This window comes from Octopus bimaculoides, chromosome 13, assembly GCF_046866305.1.
Source record: "Octopus bimaculoides isolate indiv1 chromosome 13, ASM4686630v1, whole genome shotgun sequence".
Classification (NCBI taxonomy): domain Eukaryota; kingdom Metazoa; phylum Mollusca; class Cephalopoda; order Octopoda; family Octopodidae; genus Octopus; species Octopus bimaculoides.
Window position 1 is genome coordinate 45290836 of NC_142940.1, and position 20997 is coordinate 45311832.

The 20997-nt window shown below is 35.8% G+C and overlaps 2 protein-coding genes across 7 annotated transcripts in view; one reads left to right on the plus strand and one right to left on the minus strand.

The window, feature by feature from the left end:
- Nucleotides 1–14075, minus strand: part of LOC106880673 (uncharacterized) — a 58688-nt gene extending 44613 nt beyond the window's left edge. For all 6 annotated transcript variants that reach the window (XR_008265390.2, XR_001410772.3, XR_001410771.3 and 3 more), the window contains exons 1-3: nt 14002–14075; nt 3225–3259; nt 1036–1827 (exon numbers count right to left, since the gene is read on the minus strand). Coding sequence is in view for 3 of the 6 variants with exons in the window: in XM_014930736.3 (XP_014786222.1) it covers nt 1036–1827; nt 3225–3259; nt 14002–14066 (892 nt within the window). In the remaining 3 variants the exon portion in view is untranslated. The remainder of the gene's footprint in view (nt 1–1035; nt 1828–3224; nt 3260–14001) is intronic.
- A 209-nt stretch (nt 14076–14284) lies between these two features.
- The window catches only part of LOC106880692 (phosphatidylinositol-3,5-bisphosphate 3-phosphatase MTMR8), a 225771-nt gene continuing 219058 nt past the window's right edge, over nt 14285–20997 (plus strand). Inside the window, exon 1 of the mRNA XM_014930780.3 lies at nt 14285–14367. Coding sequence (XP_014786266.1) covers nt 14344–14367 — 24 coding nt within the window. The 5' untranslated portion in view covers nt 14285–14343. The remainder of the gene's footprint in view (nt 14368–20997) is intronic.

Below are 20997 nucleotides of genomic sequence, written 5' to 3' on the forward strand. Positions count from 1 at the left end.
TTGTTTGTAGTATTAGACTGATAGTTACTTGTAGATTTAGACTGATACTTATTTCATTGATGACTCTAGAGGGATGAAAAGCAAGTTCTCCTTATCTCTCTGATATAGAGCCCTATTACTTTCCAACTATTAATACTTCCATTCTTTTATATTTTATGGTCAGCTTGCTTGACTGTTTACCCCAGCTGCTGCTGATTCTGGCTATGTTTGTCTGTCTCTTCTTCTCACTGTTATTCTCCCTATCTATCTATTGAATCCATCTCTATAATACTTTCTTTCCCCTCTCAGCAGAGTCACTGCTTTCTTTTTCTACACAGCTATAGTACGACAGAAAGAAAGAAAAAAAAAAAGAATTATGCCAAGGTTAACTTTGGCCATTTGTCTTTCTGATGTCAGTAAAATAAAGCAACAGTCAAGTAACGGAGCTGATTTAATCAACTAACTCCCTTCCCTCAAAATTGCTGGTCTTGTCTAAATTAGAAACATCATCACCATCATTGTAATGTCAACTTTCCCATACGCACATGGGTTAGATGGAATTTGAGGATTTTCTATAGCCAGACACCCTTCCTGTTACCAATCCTCACTTGTTTCCAAGCAAGATAATACTTCACCATGACTAGACATGCTTCCATGAGACTGGAAATGAAGGACATCACTTGTATGACAGTGACACATACTCATGGACTTCTTTCAGTTTCCATCTACTAAATCCACTCACAAAGCTTTGGCCAGCATGGGGCTACAGTAGAAGACACTTGCCCAAGGTGCCAATCATGTGGTTAAGAAACAAACGTCTTGCCATATAGCCAAACCAGCACCTTGTTATTGATATCTATCACAGAAATTATAATAAATTGCAGAATGCAAATATTAAAATTTCTATCATCTAATATCATGCATAGTAATTTCTTTCTCTCTCACACACACACAAAAGAGAAAATGGGGGGGGGGGAAATGCTGATTTTTATTTTTGTACGCATTTGAAATTAAAAAATTAAGAGAAAGGCTAAATAGAAATAAATCTGGACAAACCTGTAGCAGCTGTTGTTTTACCAAAAGAAAAATTTCCAAATAGTGGTGATGATGTTGTCGTTGTAGTTCCAAAACCTCCAAGACCACTGGTAGTTGGCTGTTGCCCAAAGAAGCTTCCAGTTGTACCAGATCCTAGTGTATTAGTAGTTGGAGCTACAGTGCTCTGTGGTTTTGCACCAAGAAGCCAATTACTAGCAGTTGTTGTTGTTGCTGCTGGTGGTGGTGCTGCTGTTCCAGCAAATGACCCAAACCCTCCGGTAGACGCCGGGTTACCAAACCCTCCAGTAGAAGCTGGATTACCGAAAGAGAACCCAGTATTTGCAGTTGTCCCACTTGTAGCTGCTGCTGCTGTTGTAGCTGCAGGAGTTCCGAAACTAAAACCTCCGCCACTGGTTGTTCCGAAACCAGTTGTACCAGAGGAGCCTAAGGAAAATCCTGTTGGTGCTGGGTTAGAAGTTGGCGTGTTGAAAGAAAATCCTCCCATAGCTGGAGCCGGAGTTGCTGTTTGTCCACCCATGGAAAAACCTGTTGCAGTTGCTCCCTGGTTTGGGACCGTGGTAGTAGTGGCTGGTGATACACCAAAAGAAAACCCTGTACTAGGAGTAGCACCAAATCCACTTGAAGACGGTGTGGAAGAACCAAAGGAAAATCCACCAGTGGCAGCAGTTGTTTTGGCAGCGCTGCCAAAAGAGAAACCACCAGTTGCAGCTGTTGTCGTTTTGGTAGCACCGCCAAAAGAGAAACCACCAGTTGCAGGTGCAGCATTGGTAGAACCTCCAAAGGAAAACCCACCTACAAAAAAATGAAAAGAAATATTTTAGGTTTTGAACATTATTTTGCCTTAAGATTTAAAAATACTTCCTTGTAATAAAAGTCTCAGTTTCTTAGGTGAGTACGTCTCAAAATAAATAGGGGAAAAATGTTCCAGCTATGATCATCCCACTGCTTACATTACAGGTATAGTGTATCAAGGACTATGTTATCTAATGAAAGTATCCTTTGAGACCAAGTAATGTGTTAATTTTTCTAAATGACTCAGAGAAGGAAAGCAATGCTCATGGACTTGTTCTTGTGTCTCTTTAGGATAAGAAGAGTAAAAGTTATCTTCACACTCAGGACTTGGCCAGGTGGTGCTTTTAAAACAGAATGATGGATTAAGTCTTCTACACAAGAACAGCTGCAGTCTGTCTGCAAGACTTCTGCGCAGTCTCTGTTGACAAGCCTTGAGCTAATCTAAAGCTATATTAGAAGACACTTATCCAACATGCCATGCAGCAGGATCAAACCTGGAATTATACAATTTCAAAACAAACTTTTTTTTTAACTATACAACTCTGCCAGCATCTAGGACATTTTCCATGAGCTTTAGCACTAACAGTGTATTATTTAAAGCAGATGGAAGACTGTTAGTTTGTTGTTTAGCCCTAGGTAAACCATGATTAATCTGTCCTGTGATCAAAGGCATTCCAGTAATGGCAACCCCTTCCATTTTAGGGACGGCTAAGACTACATTATCTAATGTGTTCTTCCCTTTTTTTAAGGTAGCAGAGTGTGATTTGAAGCAGATTTGGTTGCAATTTCTAAAACTCTTCGGTGCCTTTAGTGAAGCCCACTCTGTAGCAAATACTTAGATCAGGTTCCAGGTCTGAGAATAACTTCCTCTCATTAGTGTGGAAGGTATATGAAAATGCTATGGCATTACTCGTCCGCCACAGCCAAACTCATATAACTTTTAATCAAAATTTTGATGTGGTGTAGTAAAATATCTGTTATTTTATATATTGGTTGGTTTTTAACCACAAATCAACCCTGACTGAGTACACCGACAAAAGCATTCTCCCCATGAACAACATACCATATCTAATTAAGGCTACATTATTCAATAATGTTCTGTTTTAAAGACAGTTGGATGTGATTTGGGAAGGATTTTCTTGCAATTTTAGCTATTTTCAGGAGGTTGAGCAACTAATTAGTTTGATGAGTGAATCACAATATAGTCTTCTTTAAATATTGGTACCTCATACTGGCATTGATAAACTTAAATCTCATGCTATCATTCATGTTTTATATCTTTTATATTATGTTCAAGTCATTGACCATTTGTATAATTCCGAAATCTCAATTATTAATTCCTTAATCAATTTCTGACATCTACAAGAAATAAGAGGAAATAATAAAATTTTAATTACTTGTAGTTCCTTGGCTAGCACCACCGAATCCTGTGCTGGAAGATGAAAAAAAAAAAAAAAAATTTCATTTATTAAGTTGTACAAGGAAAACAAAATAAAAATTACTTAACAGAAGCTATTTAGCTTAAAATTTTTATTTAGATATAACATATATGCATTAATTCTAAGTAAAAATATAACATTTAGCATTAATTATATGTAGAAAAATCATTAATAATAGTTGATATAAATATTGGTTAGTTGATTTCTTTAGCCATGTTTCACATTATATATATATATATATATATATATATATAGAAAAGAGAGTAAAAAGAGAAACATAGAGAGAATTAACAGAAGAGGTGTAGGATAAGTGCTTTAGGACTTTCTGAAATATAGTTTTTTTCTTTTTTTAAATGAAATTTTGCAGAAATAGGTTTTTGATGGAGTAGATTTGATTTTGTCAATAAAATTTAGAAACATCATTATTTAATGCCCATTTTTCATGCAGGCATTGGTTGGATGGTTTGACCAGAGCTGGTATGGTCAGAGGTTGCATTGGGCTCCATTGTCTGTTCTGGTATGGTTTCAGAGGTTGGTTGCCCTTTCTAACAACAACCACGCTACATAATTGCATATATTTATTGCAAATATGCAAATGAGAAATTTATTGTATTTAATTTGAAGGTAATAAATATTTTCTTTCCAATATCAATATTCAGTCATCATTTTGTACAAGCACCAAGAAATTTGATAAATGTTAAATCAAAATTATTGTATGTATGCCATATTTCCTGATACTGCCCATGTTAGCAAAAGTATACTCCCAGAATTGCTCATCAAATGACAGCCAATGCCCTAATATATATATATATATATATATATATATATATATTTATTTAGCATGAATTCTATATACAAATATTTAGCAATACTTAGAATAATGCCAAGAGAGAACACGTGACATTGGCAATAGGATGATAAATTTCCAACAGCTATAGATACATTTACAGTCTAAGAGAACATGCATAGTTCTGAAAAAAAAAACAACAAAATAAAGTTGAAAGAGACACAGGTCAAAATTACAATCCCATACTAGACTTTGTTTTTAGGGTTTACATTTACAACCCTCCCACTCCAAATTACTTTAAAGCAATACATATAGCATTTGCCACTGCAAAAAGTTTTAAAGAAGATAAGTGTTTCATTTTCTTCATAGTTTGCATATAATATTTCAAAATATAAAGAGGTTAGATTTCCAGCTGAATGATCAGAAATATATAACTAAGAGTTTCGGAATAATAAATCCTTCAGTTACAATGCCATCAAGAATAATCTTGGTGAATCACCAGACATATATATATATAGATGTGAAAATATACAATGTGACAGCACACCTTTGATGCAAGTCTGATGAAGTGCCACTCTAATGTCTAAGTATTAAATATTATAAGCCCTAATTTCAAACATGCTAACATCTGTTTATGTTTCCTGTCTCAAGTTTGGCATTTATAGTATTTAACATCAGTTAACCACTAAGAAGTAGTTAATTCAGTTCTTAATATTTATTTTCATACCAAATAATTTTATGATACTGTAGAGAAGACTAGCCTAGTGATTCCAAACCCATGTTTCATTAAGCATACATGCACATGTTTGATGATAATTCCCTTAAACATGACTAGTAATGATGGGCATCATTTTGCAGCAGGTGTTCAAGTTTACCAACCATGGAACTTCACATTATACACACATGCACACGTGTCAGTGCATCGTTTGAAGCACCCAGTGCACTCTGTAAAGTGGTTAGCGTTAGTCAGGGCATCCAGCCATAGACACCAGGCCAAAATAGACAAAAGTAGCCCAGGAAGTTCTCCAGCTCACCAGCTCCTGTCAAACTGTCCAACCCATGCCAGTATGAAGAACAGACATTAAATGATGATGATTTTGATAGGATATATGCTAATTCATTTTAACCCATGCCAATATGGGAAAAGTAAATGTTAAAAACATCACAATGATGTTGATATAAACACAGAAATACATATTATTACATACAAATATTAAAACACAAAACATACACAGAAATTTTAGAGACTTTCTTGTTAACATTAAAACAAATGGCAGAGTGTTGTAAGGAATACCAACGCTCCAAACTAAAATGCTCTGAAATCTCTAGTGGGATTAACTGCTCCCGAGTGGGTGCGGAATAGAGAGTCAACTTTGTATCTCCTTCCTATTCAAAATGTAAATATCAGTGAATTAATAAAATATCACTCTCCTAATTTCCATTAAATCTATGTTAATGGATATTACTTACCAAAATATGATTTGAAGGAAAAGCTATGGAACCCAAATGAAATAGTTGTTTAATGGGCAGTGTGTTAACACTTGTGCATATAATTATTTACTTTTCAGAGGGTGTCAGTCTGGGCACAAAATACGAGGTAATACATAAGAAAACTTTTCACTCACCTATCCCAACAAACAAATCTACATCTCTTCTCTTCGTCACATTTCTTCCTTCATACACTATACCTAGCTCTCACTCCCCAATCCTGTCCACACAGCCCTGTTCCTCTGTATCATTGCTATCTGGTAGCCCCCACCCCCAATTATATATACCCAGGTTTTTGCCACTCACCCCGCTCCGAACTATTTAATCACATTTCCTTTCCAATATCCTGCCACCTATATTATGGTGTTCAAACCTCAACGGTATGCCCTGGCACTTGCTACCATCTATATCTCTCTCTTCCTTTACTCAACCATCCCATTTATATTCTTATCCCCGTCATGCAGTAGCACACCTGTTTCTGTCTTCATTCCTCATCTCTCTCTCTCTCTTTCCCTCTGGCCAGGTAACCCTGTACTTTATCTACAGCAAGACACCTGTTTCTGTCTCTCTGTCTCACTATAACCTTTCATCATCCAACACAAGATCACCTCCTCCTCTAATGCCCTCACTCCACTTAAGTTTTTTTCTTTGTCTTGCAAGCACTTGGTGACCCTGTCAGTGTAGGTGCTACTCTAAAGCATCCAGTTCACACTGTAAAGTGGTTGGTGTTCAGAAGGGCATCCAGCCGTAAAAACCTTACCAAAAATGACCTCACCTGTGCTTGTGCCACATAAAAAGCACTAAGTCCACTCTGTTGAGTGGTTGGTGTTAGGAAGGGCATCCAGCTGTAAAAATCCTGCCAAAGCAGTCAAAGAAGTCTGGTGCAGGCTTCTGCCTGGCTGGCTCTTGTGAAATTGTCCTATCCATGCTAGCATGCAAGGTAGACATTAAATGATATTCAATATAGGGCTTAGAAGTTTGAAATACAAAGTGGTATAAAGTTCATTTGCTTCAAGTATAATTAGAATATTATCAAAAGATAAATCACATACTATTTGGGATTGATTAAACCACTCACATCACCAAGTCATTAACATTAAATGATGAGTGATTTTGGAAAAAAATCAAATTCTAACTCACTGCTGGAGATATTAATTACCATTATACAAGGAAATCAAAGAGAAAAAAATCCAGAGAAATTTACTCAATAAAACAAAAAATTAACACCCAGGATACTTTAGATAAGTCAATCCAATTTCTATGACTAAAACGTCTGCTTTTGATTCCAGTTGACCTCAAGACAAGACAGAAAATGATGGAAGGCCGACAGGATTATTTTCCTGCTTTGTTTCAAATCTAAGAAAGAGAGAGACGAAAGTTTCTAACAACTACAAAGCCAGAAATTGGGCTGGGAAGGAGGGATTAGTTGATAAAGATGACCCTCACTGCCACTGATGCTATTGTTCTGATTGACTCCAGATAGATGAAAGGCAAATTTGAGTTCAGATTATTTGAACACAGAAAGCAAAGAACCATAACTAAATACTACAAGCTATTTTGTCCAACAATCTAATTATCCTTACAATACACAATAGACCCTCTTGTTATACTTAGAAAATTGGCAATTAAAATTGCAAAGAACCAATGATTTGGTCTATACTAAACAAAATCCTATAATTGCTGGAGAAATCCCCTTCCCCCACCCAAAGAACCTGGGTGGTAGAACTAGCAACACAATTTCTGCAAGACCATTATCCAAACTGGGAGAGATGACTGTGCATCAGTCCCTAAGCCAATGCTCCACAACCTTTTTTCACTTGCAGTACACATATTTTTTTCAAAATTTGGCAGCACACTTGAATTAAAAATATAACTAAAAGTATAGGGAAAAATAATTATTTTCAGGTCACACTGCAGTACACCAAGCACCATCTCATAGCACGCCAGTGTGCTGTGGCATACAGGTTGTGGAGCACTACTCTAAACTTTCCAACCTTATAAACTGCGGACAATTCTTCTGGTTTGCTGATAAAAGAATATTTACCAGCTTTGTAGAATTTTCTTTTCCTGTGTTTCCCAATCAATGATGGTTCACTATCTCCATAGAGAAAGTTTCAACTTTTGCAGACAGCTTCACATGGAATGACATTTCATGTTGGTAAACTATTTTATTTTTAAAACATTTTCCAAACTAGACCTTCGAAATTTTTGATTATATTCATTCTAAATGTTTGGCATAAAAGTTTCACCTATTAAGTAGCTTGTAAGCTAGCCTATGTGGAGAGCTCCCATTGGGCCTTGAGCCCAATAACGCCACTTCATGCACTGAGTACATATTCAATATTATTAAACTTGACCAATATTTTTCAAACAATGAACAATTGTCAAAAACCATGATTGGGGGAGGGGGGTGTATAATTTTTTTTCTGTCTAACCACTTTCTCTCTTTCTGTTGATTGTTTTCAACCATCACCACCACAACTGCCATACACACACCATTCAGACTTCGTGTCACCAACCCTTACTTGCTTCGATGCATAGTAATACTTCCTTGCGGACAGACATATTTTCAATGGAAGTCAATCAAATCCATTCACAGAGCTTCAGTCAAACCAGGGCAATAGTGGAAGACACTTAAGGTTACCTCAGTAGGATGGAAATTTGAATCTCGAGGCTCAAAAGTCCTAATAGCTTTTTGGAATATATGTAAAGGGCTTTGTCAAGCCCTAAAGAGCAAAGGAATAAGCAGAAGCTTTATAACGTCTGAATTAATTAAAAAAATTTAAGACTAAAAATGACAAGAAAAATGTGTGCAAAATGTTAACATGCTAACAAACTGATTGACTGAACAAACAACCATTCACATCATCATAATTAAAATTTAATCCTTTTGTTAACATATTTCAATTAAAATCGGTTGCCTTTGTTTCAATTAGCTTTGTAAATAATGAAGAATTTAACATTTTCATTATTAAGCTGGTGATTACACCCTTTGTCCAAGGTGCTAACAATTCTACCAGCTTGCTACCTCTGTATTAACAAACATGATTACATACAATATGTAGTTAAATGTCATAAATGATATATGAAAGCAGCAGATCCATCAGGCGTAGTTGCTGGGATGCTGAAAATATCTGGTGAGGTATGGTTTAAGCTAGTCAACCAGGCAATATAGGAAGGCGTCATGTGTCATATTGTGTGATAGGTATAGCAGTACAACTGTCAACTGCTACAAGTGCAAAGGAGAAGTGGTCACATTTTCTAAATTGCTGTAGGTGCTCAACTGTATAATTTTAACTTCTTTTGTTATCATATGTCTGTTAAAATATTCTGCCTTTGTTTCAATTAATTTTAAAACAATGATGAACTTAATAAAAAAGCTATGTGATTATCAAGCTGGTGTTCAGAACTTGGAATTTTGATGGCAGTTTTTAATTTAGATCACTTTAAAACCGGAAGTTTATATCATAGAAACAAGGGTGGTCTCGGGTGGATTGTCAGACATGCTTTAGCTTTTGAAATGGTAAGTAGATTTTTGGATATCTGTTTGTAGAGTATTTCTATAGTTTTATACTGTTATGTGTTTCTACTTTACAACCTTCTAAGTTTTGTCTTATGCTTAATTGCTTCTAACTTCTTTCATAATATAAAAAAAGCCACAATGGCATAGCTATAGCCTTCAAACCCAAACTTTCACAGGCTACAGTGCTAACAGATATCCTGATGAGTCACACTGGCCATGCATATTGAGTGATTTCAATCAATATAAATATATGATTAGGAATTAGAGGTGAGTCAGTGAAACTGGGTTGAAGATTTTAAGTATAACTCTACAGCCTTGTATACATACATAGTTATATATTATCATCCTAATTTTACATTCACTTTTTAAGCTGGTATGGGTTACACAAGTTGTCATGGTGCAAGGCAGTTCTTACTCAAAGTTATTGCTCTCTTACAAGGGTTGAGTGATCACATCTAGCTTGTACATAACATCATTTTACCTCTTTCCTTCCTAACACCACCTACTTTAGTGGGATGAAGCGTGCAGATGCAATTTTGGAATAGTTTACACAGGAGTGGTTGTGTACTAAATAGCTTGTTTACCAACCACATGGTTCCAGGTTCAGTCCCACTGGATGGCACCTTGGGCAAGTGTCTTCTACTATAGCCTCGGGCCGACCAAAGCTTTGTGAGTGGATTTGGTAGACGGAAACTGAAAGAAGCCCGTCGTGCACACACACACATGTGTGTGTGTGTGTGTGTGTGTGTATGTTTGTTACCCCAACATCGCTTGACAACCGATGCTGGTAGGTTTACGTCCCTGTAACTTAGCGGTTTGGTAAAAGAGCCCGATGGAATAAGTACTAGGCTCACAAAGAATAAGTTCTGGGGGCGATTTATTCGACTAAAGGCGGTGCTCCATAATGACTGCAGTTAAATGACTGAAACATTAACTGAATAAAAGAATTTAAGTTGGGTTTTCTGTTTCTGCCGGGATTTTTTCAAACTTTTTTTGCACCACGCATTTCAAAGTGATAAGGGGAAGCCTCTTCTGAAACAAATTTTTTAATCCGTGGTATTTTATAAACGCCCCCTCCCCCATCTCTCCATCACCTCATGGCAGTCATCATTGAAAAGTGATCACTCCTCCCCCCTCACCTCATTATATTCCCTATTCCGAAACATGTAATCCAAATTTTTAGAGAGAGAGAGAGAGAGAGAGAAAAAAAATATGTATTTTAAACGTCACTCCGCCCGCCAGCAAAATCATTTTGTGCCATACTACTGTTGGAGATACCCTTTTTTAAAAATATAAACAAAGAGATAGATAGACAGATATAAGGACACGTGTCTAGCACATGTCTACCAATATGGCTGTCTCACTTGGATAGCTATGACAAGAGATCTCCGCAGTTGCGGGTGGTCAGCTGCAGACACGAAAAGCTGGATAGCTATCTTTCTAACAAACTAGCTTGGTTGAAAGTTTGACTCATCCGTACGCCATGGCGTTTTCATAGCTTGTATGAATGGGTAGATTAGTAGCGATACAGAATTGCATAGTACATTAGACGAAATTATTCGGTATAATTGTTACTGTTTACAAAACAGGGATCGAGTCAGTTGAATTAGTCTTACTAATCACAAGCTCGTTTATTACTTTATACAGTATTACTTACACAACACGTGTGTATTTCCCGAAGGTGTTCGATGTCTATAGACATGAAACGGTAGTTGTTCATGTAAACTACGATTTATTTGTTAAATGGGTGAATGTAGCATGCCGTTTCCATGTGATCCCTTCTGTTTTGCATTGGATGTCGTTACTTCCGTACATATTCGACAGACAGAGGCCTTCTTTTGGAAATTAATATATAGCCGATCCCTCATGGGTATAACTACAGATGTGTACCTCACCCCGACTTAGTTGCCTCATAACTTCCAGGAAAAAATGGATATTTTTTAATGAAAATTTCAACAAATACCGCTAAAGAATTTTTCTGAACGGTAGGGAGAGGAGTTTCGGAAAATTCACACAATCCGACTTTTCCCCCCCTCATAACTTTCAGGAAAATGGGTATCTTTTAATGAAATTTCATACAAATACCTTTCAAACGGCACAGATTACCATTATAAAGAAATTTTTGGAGAAAATTTAATTGAGAGGGTGGGGGGAGAGAAATTTCGAAGAAACAGATTTTCGGATTAGGAAGACCAAATAAGTTGGAACTACTCCGTTTTGACGGTTTTTTTAAATCATTTTTTTTTATTTCACAACAGATAATGTGGGGAGGTATCTTCATATGAAAAAAAAAAGTTTTGAAATTTTCTCACCCCCACCCCATTCCAGACCGATTTTGGCCAATTTTTTTAACCATGGGAGGAGGCTTTTCGATTAAAAAAAAAAAAAAAAGGTAAATATTTTCAGAAGAAAAGGTGTACAATTCAAGGGAGATTTGGCTGTCGTTTCTAGCACACATACACACACCCCTTTTCACCTCTCACATGTATTGCTTTTTTTTCAATATTTTTCTATTAAACACATTTTATGGAATGATAACACACGTGTGGTCCATTAGTGGAATATTAGCCACAAAAATTATTTAAATTTTTACCCCCCACCTCAATCAAGCGAAGCCGTGTTTGAAAGAAAGAACATTAACAAACCGACACAACTGCCAAATCTCCCAGTGTTTAAACCAGCAATATCCGGCCCGAATATTCTACTCATTTTAAGCTCAAACTGGCCAGAACCAGTATTTCACACCTACTCTGCAATGTCATTCTAAAAATAAACAATTACATCTTTCAAATCTTGAAGCTACAAGATAATACCAGATTAATTTTTAAAAATGTAAATGAATAAGGATTACTTTTGACATATTAATTTGAACGCTTACTTTTCCCTCTGAAAATATTAATTTTTTAATATTTTTTTTTTTTTTACCATGGTTTTGATAAAAATAGACCAAAATCAGTCCGGAGTGGGATGATAAAGTAGGGGGAAGGGTTGAAAAAATTTTTTTTTTAATGCCCCCCCCCCCATCATTTCGAACGCTGTTATTAAAAAAAAAAAAGAAGGGAAAAATCCATCAAAACGGAGTAGTTCCAACTTGGTGTTTCTGATCCGAAACTCCGCTTTTTTTTTCGAAACTTCTTTCCCCACAAATTTCTTTATAATCATAATCTATGCCGTTCGAAAGGTATTTGAATAAAATTTTATCAAAAGATATCCATAAGTTATGGAAGAAAAACGATGAAGCGTGTGAATTTTCCGAAACTCATCTCCCTAACCCCTCGGAAAAATTCTTTCCCATAAATCCCTATATACCCTGAATCTACAGCATCTAAGCAGTATTTGTTGAAAATTTGTGCCCCCAGGGGCAGGTATACCTATGTTATGATTGTAACGGAGATTATTTGCAGAAACATTGATGAATGTTTCCAAGGAAGTGGTGTCCGTGGCAGAGTGAAATCAGAGTTTTACGCATGTCTCACAATATGGCTGTGGCGATACGAGGTCTAACTGGTTGTCGATGGTCAGTTGGCATCTCAATAACGCCGACACCATGTCGAAGATGATACGAGGTAGAAACAGGTTTACTAACGACGTTTGTAACTGCCTGGTGGCGAAACCAGCCTCCAGGGTGACCAAGGGTTCAATTATATCCTTATTAGTTTCGTAAAAATGGCAACATTGTAAGGCATTCACAGGAATGTTTCAATTCAGATTTAACATCTGCAATGTGTTAAAATCCATTCAATGCGCATGTATAGTGCATATGTGGATCACATGCAAGAGTACATTGACCACACTTGAACTGCTAACAAGTCGCACAATTTTCCGTTTCTCATGAATTTTTTTTGCACAGGATTTCAAACTGTTTGGATGTAGTTAAAAAATATGAAGCTAGAATTGTTATTTTTTAAACGTTTGAGATTTTCACGTTTAAAAGAAGTTAAAATATAACATGGTTCCAGAAACAGGAAAAATTAGAATCCAATATACAAAACCTTGAGTGTGAAGTATATCTGCTACGAAGTAACAAGAGTGACTTAAAAGCCTAGATTTTCATGCCAAGGCATTTTACCGAATTCTATATTTCATAACAAACATACACTTTTATAAAGTTATAAAACAGTAAATAGATCTTTAATAATTTTCCCGCTCTGAAAAATATATAGTCACATATTGTATTTCATAGAAATAAATAAGAGTTTCTTCCCTTCTTAAATATAACGAATTCATCTATATAAGAAATTTTTTACCTCATTATTTACGAACAAATAAAACACGGATTTGTTATCAAATGAACTTTATAGACTAATTGAATGAAAATAAAATGGCAATTAACTGGGACTAATAGATTCTTTTTATGCTAATAAATACAAACACAGAGCTTATATGAAGAAAAACACATCGTAATGATGAGTTCAACTTCTATACATTTGGTTCCTTAATGTAGGCCATAATAAAGACCGATTCTATGTGACGAGCTTTTGTTTTATATCCGTAAATTATGAGGGTTTTTCATTTGAAATCATTGAGTGCATTTCATATATATATATAGTCTTAGGGAAAAGAACCAAGGTTCATGAACTCATCGATGAAAATCCATTGTCACATATAGAGAAAAATTAATAATTAAAAGCACAATAAATGAGTATAATATAATACAAAGTAAATATCATAAAATAAAGATAATATATATATATATATATATATACATATATATATATATATATATATATAGCTTGTATTACTCTCATGTTTAAAACCGATTATCGATCTATTTTCTATCAATGAATGTTATAAGACTTGATGAAATTCTTAATTTTGTCTCGGGAGATTCAAAGTGTAATTAATCATAATAAAAATAACTTGTCGATGTAGAACATAGAAAGAAAGATCGTTTTTCATTTTAACATAATAAAAGTATTAATGTAAATTATCGTTACCTTGTGGCACCGAATGCTGGAGCTGGAGATAGTCCAAACGTAAAACCTCCTCCAGCCGCCATCATGTTGCAATTGACAAACTCTCAAACCAGAATACGAAACTAGAAAATATGAAAACAAATTATTATATACAATAATAAAACAAAAATGAAGAAAAACATGATTAAAATTTTAGTTGTAATATTTCGTTTTTAAAAAAAGGAAGATTTGTTTTAGATTATCGTCAAGAAGGAATAATAATCTGAAAATATCTTTTATGCGATATCAATCAGATGTGACTAACCTTGTAACATGGAGGATTGAAAGCTGTAAACAAGAAAAACACTTGACGGAATCACGAAAATGGAATTTATCAGGACTTCTAAGGTTAGTAAACGTGGCAATACATTTACATGTGATTATTTTATTCGAATTTGTGATATTTAAAGGAAAATATCTGCATTTTATCAATGCGTGGTAATTATATAAGAATATTCTGCGAATAAATTTTTCAAGAATTGCTATGAAATGTTTTAAGACAAATTAACCGGCCACTCACTTGACAACAGTTGATACCTGTGACCAAATAATTAATTATCCCATTTAACTTGATTTACCATTTTAGAAGCTTACCCATTAATTATTAGTTCTAAATGTCAGTGAAGATAAATATAAAAGCTATCGATATGAAACTGAAACAATTTCGTGTATATATATATGTATATATATATATATATACACCTGTTTTATTTATCATAATTTACACTTAGTTTTTTTTTTTCTTGTGAGATCATCACCCACCCTTCTGCGTTACTCAATATTATATCTATTGTAACACACGTAGCTATGTTTTTCTTAAGAATATCAAAAACAGTTCAAATTTTTAAAAATAACATTTAATGAATGCTTTACTTTTTTTCTTTTTATTTTGTGGGCGTATATGTTAATGTATTATAATTTGACACATTAGTAGAATATTAAGCAAAATAAGGAGCTATGTGGCATGAGTTTTTGCTCTTTAGAATATAGCAGATGAACATATATTTTCATCACTAAACAATTACGTTTATTATTCACTTCTATAAATAAAATACATAGGCACCGATCTAACAAGCTACCTAACAACTAGAATTTTTTTTCTTATTCTCTCTATCAATTTACTGTTTATCGATTTCTCAAATGAACTAGAAATTGTTTCTAAGTATACTCAATGTATATATTTTTCTCTGTTGTATGATGGCATGGAGGAAAAAAAATCTAAGTCCTCATTTTTATTCATATCTACCTAACTTCTTCATGTCCAAATGTAACGAAGCTCAACGAAGTTTCGTGATTGATTGAATCGTCGCAGGAAGCTGTTCCTATTTTCAATCCTTTATTTATCTGCACATTTATTATTATTATTATTATATATATATTTTTTGTATGCGTCTGGCTAACTCTCGAACTGTCATCATGTGATATTTAGCGTTGAACAGGTGAAGAAAATAGAATGTATTTCATATATAAGGGTTCTATTCCTGAATAATTTAAATAAAGGTCAGAAAAAAAATATGCGAACCTACTGTTGATTCAGATCGTCCATAATGTATATGTGTATGTGTATATATATATATATATATATATATATATATATATATATATATATATATATTTGTGTATGTGAGGGTGTATATGCATATATATGTTTATAAGTCTGTTTCAGTGCGTATATATCTATACACTCATACGAATATGTGTATGTATATATATATATATATATATATATATACTTCTGCTAAATATTATTAAAAATGTGTGTGTATGAATTTGTATAAATAGAGGCATATACTGTGTGTATGATATGTAGAGGGTGGGCCAAAAGTCACGACCTGGCTACGTATTGTGATATGGGTGCATAATCTGGTGGCTTCAGCTGTTCTACCAACTTCGGGACTTTTAGACCATCCTATATATATGTATGTATATACATATACACATTTGGGTGTGTGTATATATATGCATGTATGTATGCTTATGTGTACGTATATATATCATCATCATCGTTTAATGTCCATCTTCCATTTGGCATACACACACACACACACACACACACACACACACACATATTTATCAAATTCCCTCACTAGTTTGGATGAAATATAGAAGTGGGCTAAAAAGAATAGCATGCAGTTTAATGCTGAAAAGTTTGAAGCCTTGTGCTATCAGCATGCAAGACTAAATGCAATACTAATCAAATACACTGGACCTGGAGGGATTGCAATCCCAGAGGCACAGTCAGTGTGAGACCTGGGTATTTACATGAGTAATGATGCATCCTTCCATGTGCATGTTGCTATATTGGCAATGAAATGCAGGTGGCTGACTAGATGGATTCTTAGAACTTTTAGAACAAGAGATCAGGAAACCATGATGGTCCTCTGGAGGACACTTGTCCTAAGCCACTTTGACTATTGCTCTCAGCTATGGTCACCAACCAGTCTCAAATTAATCGCAGAACTTGAGTCAATCCAACGAAGCTACATGAAGAAGATAGCCTATGTGCAGCATATAAGCTACTGAGAAAGATTCAAGAGATTAAGACTCTATTTCTTAGAGCCATAATATACATCTGGAAGATTGTGGAGTGACTAGTCCCAAACTTTGGCATCAAGAGTTGCACAAATACTAGAACTTGGTGCCACAGTATAGTGCCAAGGATTCCAAATTTGCCATCAAGATATGGGACGAGATACTGCAAGAGCCTGGGCTTCAGAGGACGACAGCTCTTCAATATCCTCCTGAAGGACCTCAGAGACCTGCATGGGGTAGATGTAGGTGTCTTCAAAATGAAACTGGACCTCTTACTGTCAAGTGTTCCACACGAGTCAACTTCATGGCAGGAGGTGCAGATGAGGGCAGTGGCATCAAACTCCCTCATGTACTGAATGTCAATTCCTAAAAAGCATTAGTGAAGTAAAATTATGTATCAACACCAAATAGCGGTGCCCCAGCATGGCCACAGCTCATGAGCTGAAACTAGATCAAATCAAATCATATGTATGTATATATATATATATATATATATATATATATATATGTGTGTGTGTGTGTGTATACATATATATATGTATATATATACATATATATATGGATATAAATATATATATATATGCATACTCATACATACATCATCTGATATTAAAATTATAATAATGATATATATGTGTGTGTGTGTTTGTACATATATATATATATATATATATATATATATATCACTCTATCGACCAAATTATTGAATGTTGTTATTCACAGCTGGTCACCATGCACTCCACATTGTTTTCGCTTTTGAATGATGTCACCCCAGCTGTCTAGGTATGCAGGCCAACATTCCCCCTGAATGGAATGCCAGTCTGTTACAGGGTTACCCATTGACAGCTGAGTGGAACATGAAATTAAGTATTTTGCTCAAGAGCTCAATCAGTGCCTGCCTGGGAATTGAAACCCTGATCTTGCGAATGCAATATCCTAACCTCTAAGTCTCGCACCTTCTGATACAAAGCCAATAGTTTTCCAAGTAGGGGTTTAGTTGATTACATAGACCCCAGTGATCAACTGATACTTATTTTATTGACCATGAAAGGTAAATTTGATCTCAGAACGGAAAGGAGAAAATGCTGCCAAGAATTTTGTCAATCATGCTAGAGATTCTAATAGCTTGTCTTATATATATATATATATATATATATCTAGTGCAAACACACAAAACTCTTGGACCTTGAGTCATTCTGTTACTTCTGCTAAATATTAATAAAAATATACATATACTCATATTTTGAGTTCTATTTTTCCTGTTTGCATCAGCGTACCTATATATAAATAATAATCATCATCATCATTTAAAATCTCTTTCCATTGTGGCATGGGTTGGATGATTTGATAAGAACAGATGAGCCACAGGGTAGTGCCAAACTCAGTGTTTGTTTTGGCATAGTTTCTACAGCTGGATGCCCTTCCTAAAGCCAACCACTTAACAGAGTGTACTGGGTGCTTTTTATGTAGCAATTGCACCGTTGAGGTCACCGAGTGCCTGCAAGATAAGTCTCTTTGACTGAGTGGGGTAGAGATTAAAGGGATAAGAAAATATGATTGAGGGACAAGGAGCAGGTGTCTTGCTGAAGAGGTTAATACATGGCTTGCCTACTTGGGAAGAGAATGAGAGAGATGTGAGGTCCAGGTACAAGAAGAGCAGAAAAGGTGGATATATAGGTAAGTGCATTGAGTGAAATTTGTGTGACAGATAATTAGATAGTGAGCGATTTGGACAGTTAAGCAGAGGACCAAGTGGAAGAAATAGGGTAACATAGAAGATTGGGAGAGTGGGTGTTAGCTGTGTATATATATATATATATATATATATACACACATATACATGCATATATATTACATTCCTACATAATAAGCACATATATGTGTATATGCATATATTTGTGAATATATGCATAAATACATGTGTATACAGATATATATATATATATATATATATATATATATATATATATATATATATATCAAAGCAATATCAAAGGCAGATTAACTACAAAGTTAGTCTTTGTATGTGGCAGATGTTCAGGTGCAATAAACACTGTAAACAAACAGGAAACAACTTCTATCTCATTCCAGGGTGAAAAACTAGAGGTAGTTGATAGCTTCCGCTATCTGGGTGACCAAGTTAGTAGTGGGGGTGGGTGCGCTGAAAGTGTAACCGCTAGAATAAGAATAGCCTGGGCCAAGTTTAGAGAGCTCTTACCTCTGCTGGCGACAAAGGGACTCTCACTCAGGGTAAAAGGCAGACTGTATGACGCATGTGTACGAACAGCCATGCTACATGGCAGTGAAACATGGGCTGTGACTGCTGAGGACATGCGTAAGCTTGCAAGGAATGAAGCCAGTATGCTCCGCTGGATGTGTAATGTAAATGTGCATACCCGTCAGAGTGTAAGTATCTTGAGAGAAAAGCTGAACATAAGAAGCGTCAGTAGTGGTGTGCAAGAGAGACGATTGCGCTGGTTTGGACATGTGGTGAGAATGAATGAGGATAGCTGCGTGAAAAAGTGCCACTCCCTAACAGTTGAGGGAACCCGTGGAAGAGGTAGGCCCAGGAAGACCTGGGCTGAAGTGGTGAGGCAAGACCTTCGAACATTGGGCCTCACCGAGGCGATGACTACTGACCGGGACCTTTGGAAATGTGCTGTGCGTAAGAAGACCCGGCAAGCCAAGTGAGATTGTTGCCAGTGCCCCTGGACTGGCTCTTGTGCGGGTGGCACATAAGATGTATCATCCTGAGCGTGACCGTTGCCAGTACCGCCTGACTGGCCTTGTAGGGTTTTCAAGCGAGATCGTTGCCAGTGCCCCTGGACTGGCTCTTGTGCGGGTGGCACATAAAAGACACCATTTCGAGCGTGGCCGTTTTCGTGCGGGTGACACGTAAAAGCACCCACTACCCTCTCTGAGTGGTTGGCATTAGGAAGGGCATCCAGCTGTAGAAACTCTGCCAAATTAGATTGGAGCCTTGTGTAGCCATCCGGTTGCACCAGTCCTCAGTCAAATCGTCCAACCCATGCTAGCATGGAAAGCGGACGTTAAACGATGATGATGATATATATATATATATACATACATACATGTATGTATCTTTATATATTGTATTTATGCATGTATGGATAATGAGTATGCAGACACACACACACACATATGTATATGCCGGCAAGGAAGACAGACATTAAATGATGTTGAGACGTGTGTATAAGTGTGTATAAGTATATTACCTGTTCAGTGGCTAATATTAATTGTGAGATAAGCTTTATCCTCATTGCTACATATTATAGAAAGTTTATTTTTGTCGATCTACTTGCACACTCTTCACTCCCTCCATACTTATATATATATATATATATATATATAAATGTGTGTGTGTGTGTATGTATGTATATATATATATATGAATGTATGTATATATTGCATGAAGCTAGCGTAAAAGGCTTCTTTCTCTTTGCCAGTCTGCTTCAGTGAGGGTTGTTGCTATTTGCTATTGATCTTTCATTGTCAGATGTTCCTGTTTTGTTTTCTTTTTCTTTTTCTGTCTTTCTGGCATATTTTCAGTGATTAAAGTGTGAAGAGAATAAAAACAACAACCCAAAACCATATAAATGTACACTTTCTTAATATAGACGAGAACCTTCATGATAATATTAGTTGGGGGTGAAGAAACAGAGGGTCAGTATGACATTTGTAGCTTTCTGAATGGCATCAAGAAATATCTCTTTTAATTATAAAGATTTCTTTATTTGGCATGTACTGTTATATTACATAACAGAACCAAAATATACTGTTAAATCTACTGTAGTATATTCTTCTTCTAGGTAGTTCATCGATCTCTGATGAAGACATAGTCTGTGGTCTCAACAGTCAGTGGTAGGAATGCATGTGGCTCCACAGCCCAAGGCCAGAAGCACACAGGCGCCCACAAGTTGGACATTGGTAGTGTGTGGTTGGGACTGAGGATGAAGTAGCCCGGTGACATCCGTCTCTTGTGGCTGCGAAGCATTGCTGTCTATCCTCTTCAAAAGCAACTACAGCAATGTAGGTGGTTGACCTCCAGGTAGCCTTGTTTGTGGCTATGGTCTCGAGTTTGCGAGGCTGTTCTTATTTCTCAACTTGGGTCTTCCTTGTTGCCTTGTGCCTTCCTTCAGCTCACCATACATCAGTTGTCTGGGGATGTGGTCATTCATTCTAAGCTTTGAACATAAAACTGGGAGAATATTCCTACATTTTTATAGAAAAAAAGTATATATTTTTGAAAAAACACATTGCATCATACATTCGTACACTTGGTATCCCTTCTGTAATACTGTTGCATTATATGCATGCCAATTGTTCGTTGCATTTAAGAATAAAGAAGTGTGTCTTACACACTGGCATCGGTATTGGTAAGTAGCTTAGGAAGAGTAAAAGACAAAAAGAGCCTAATGGTGATAA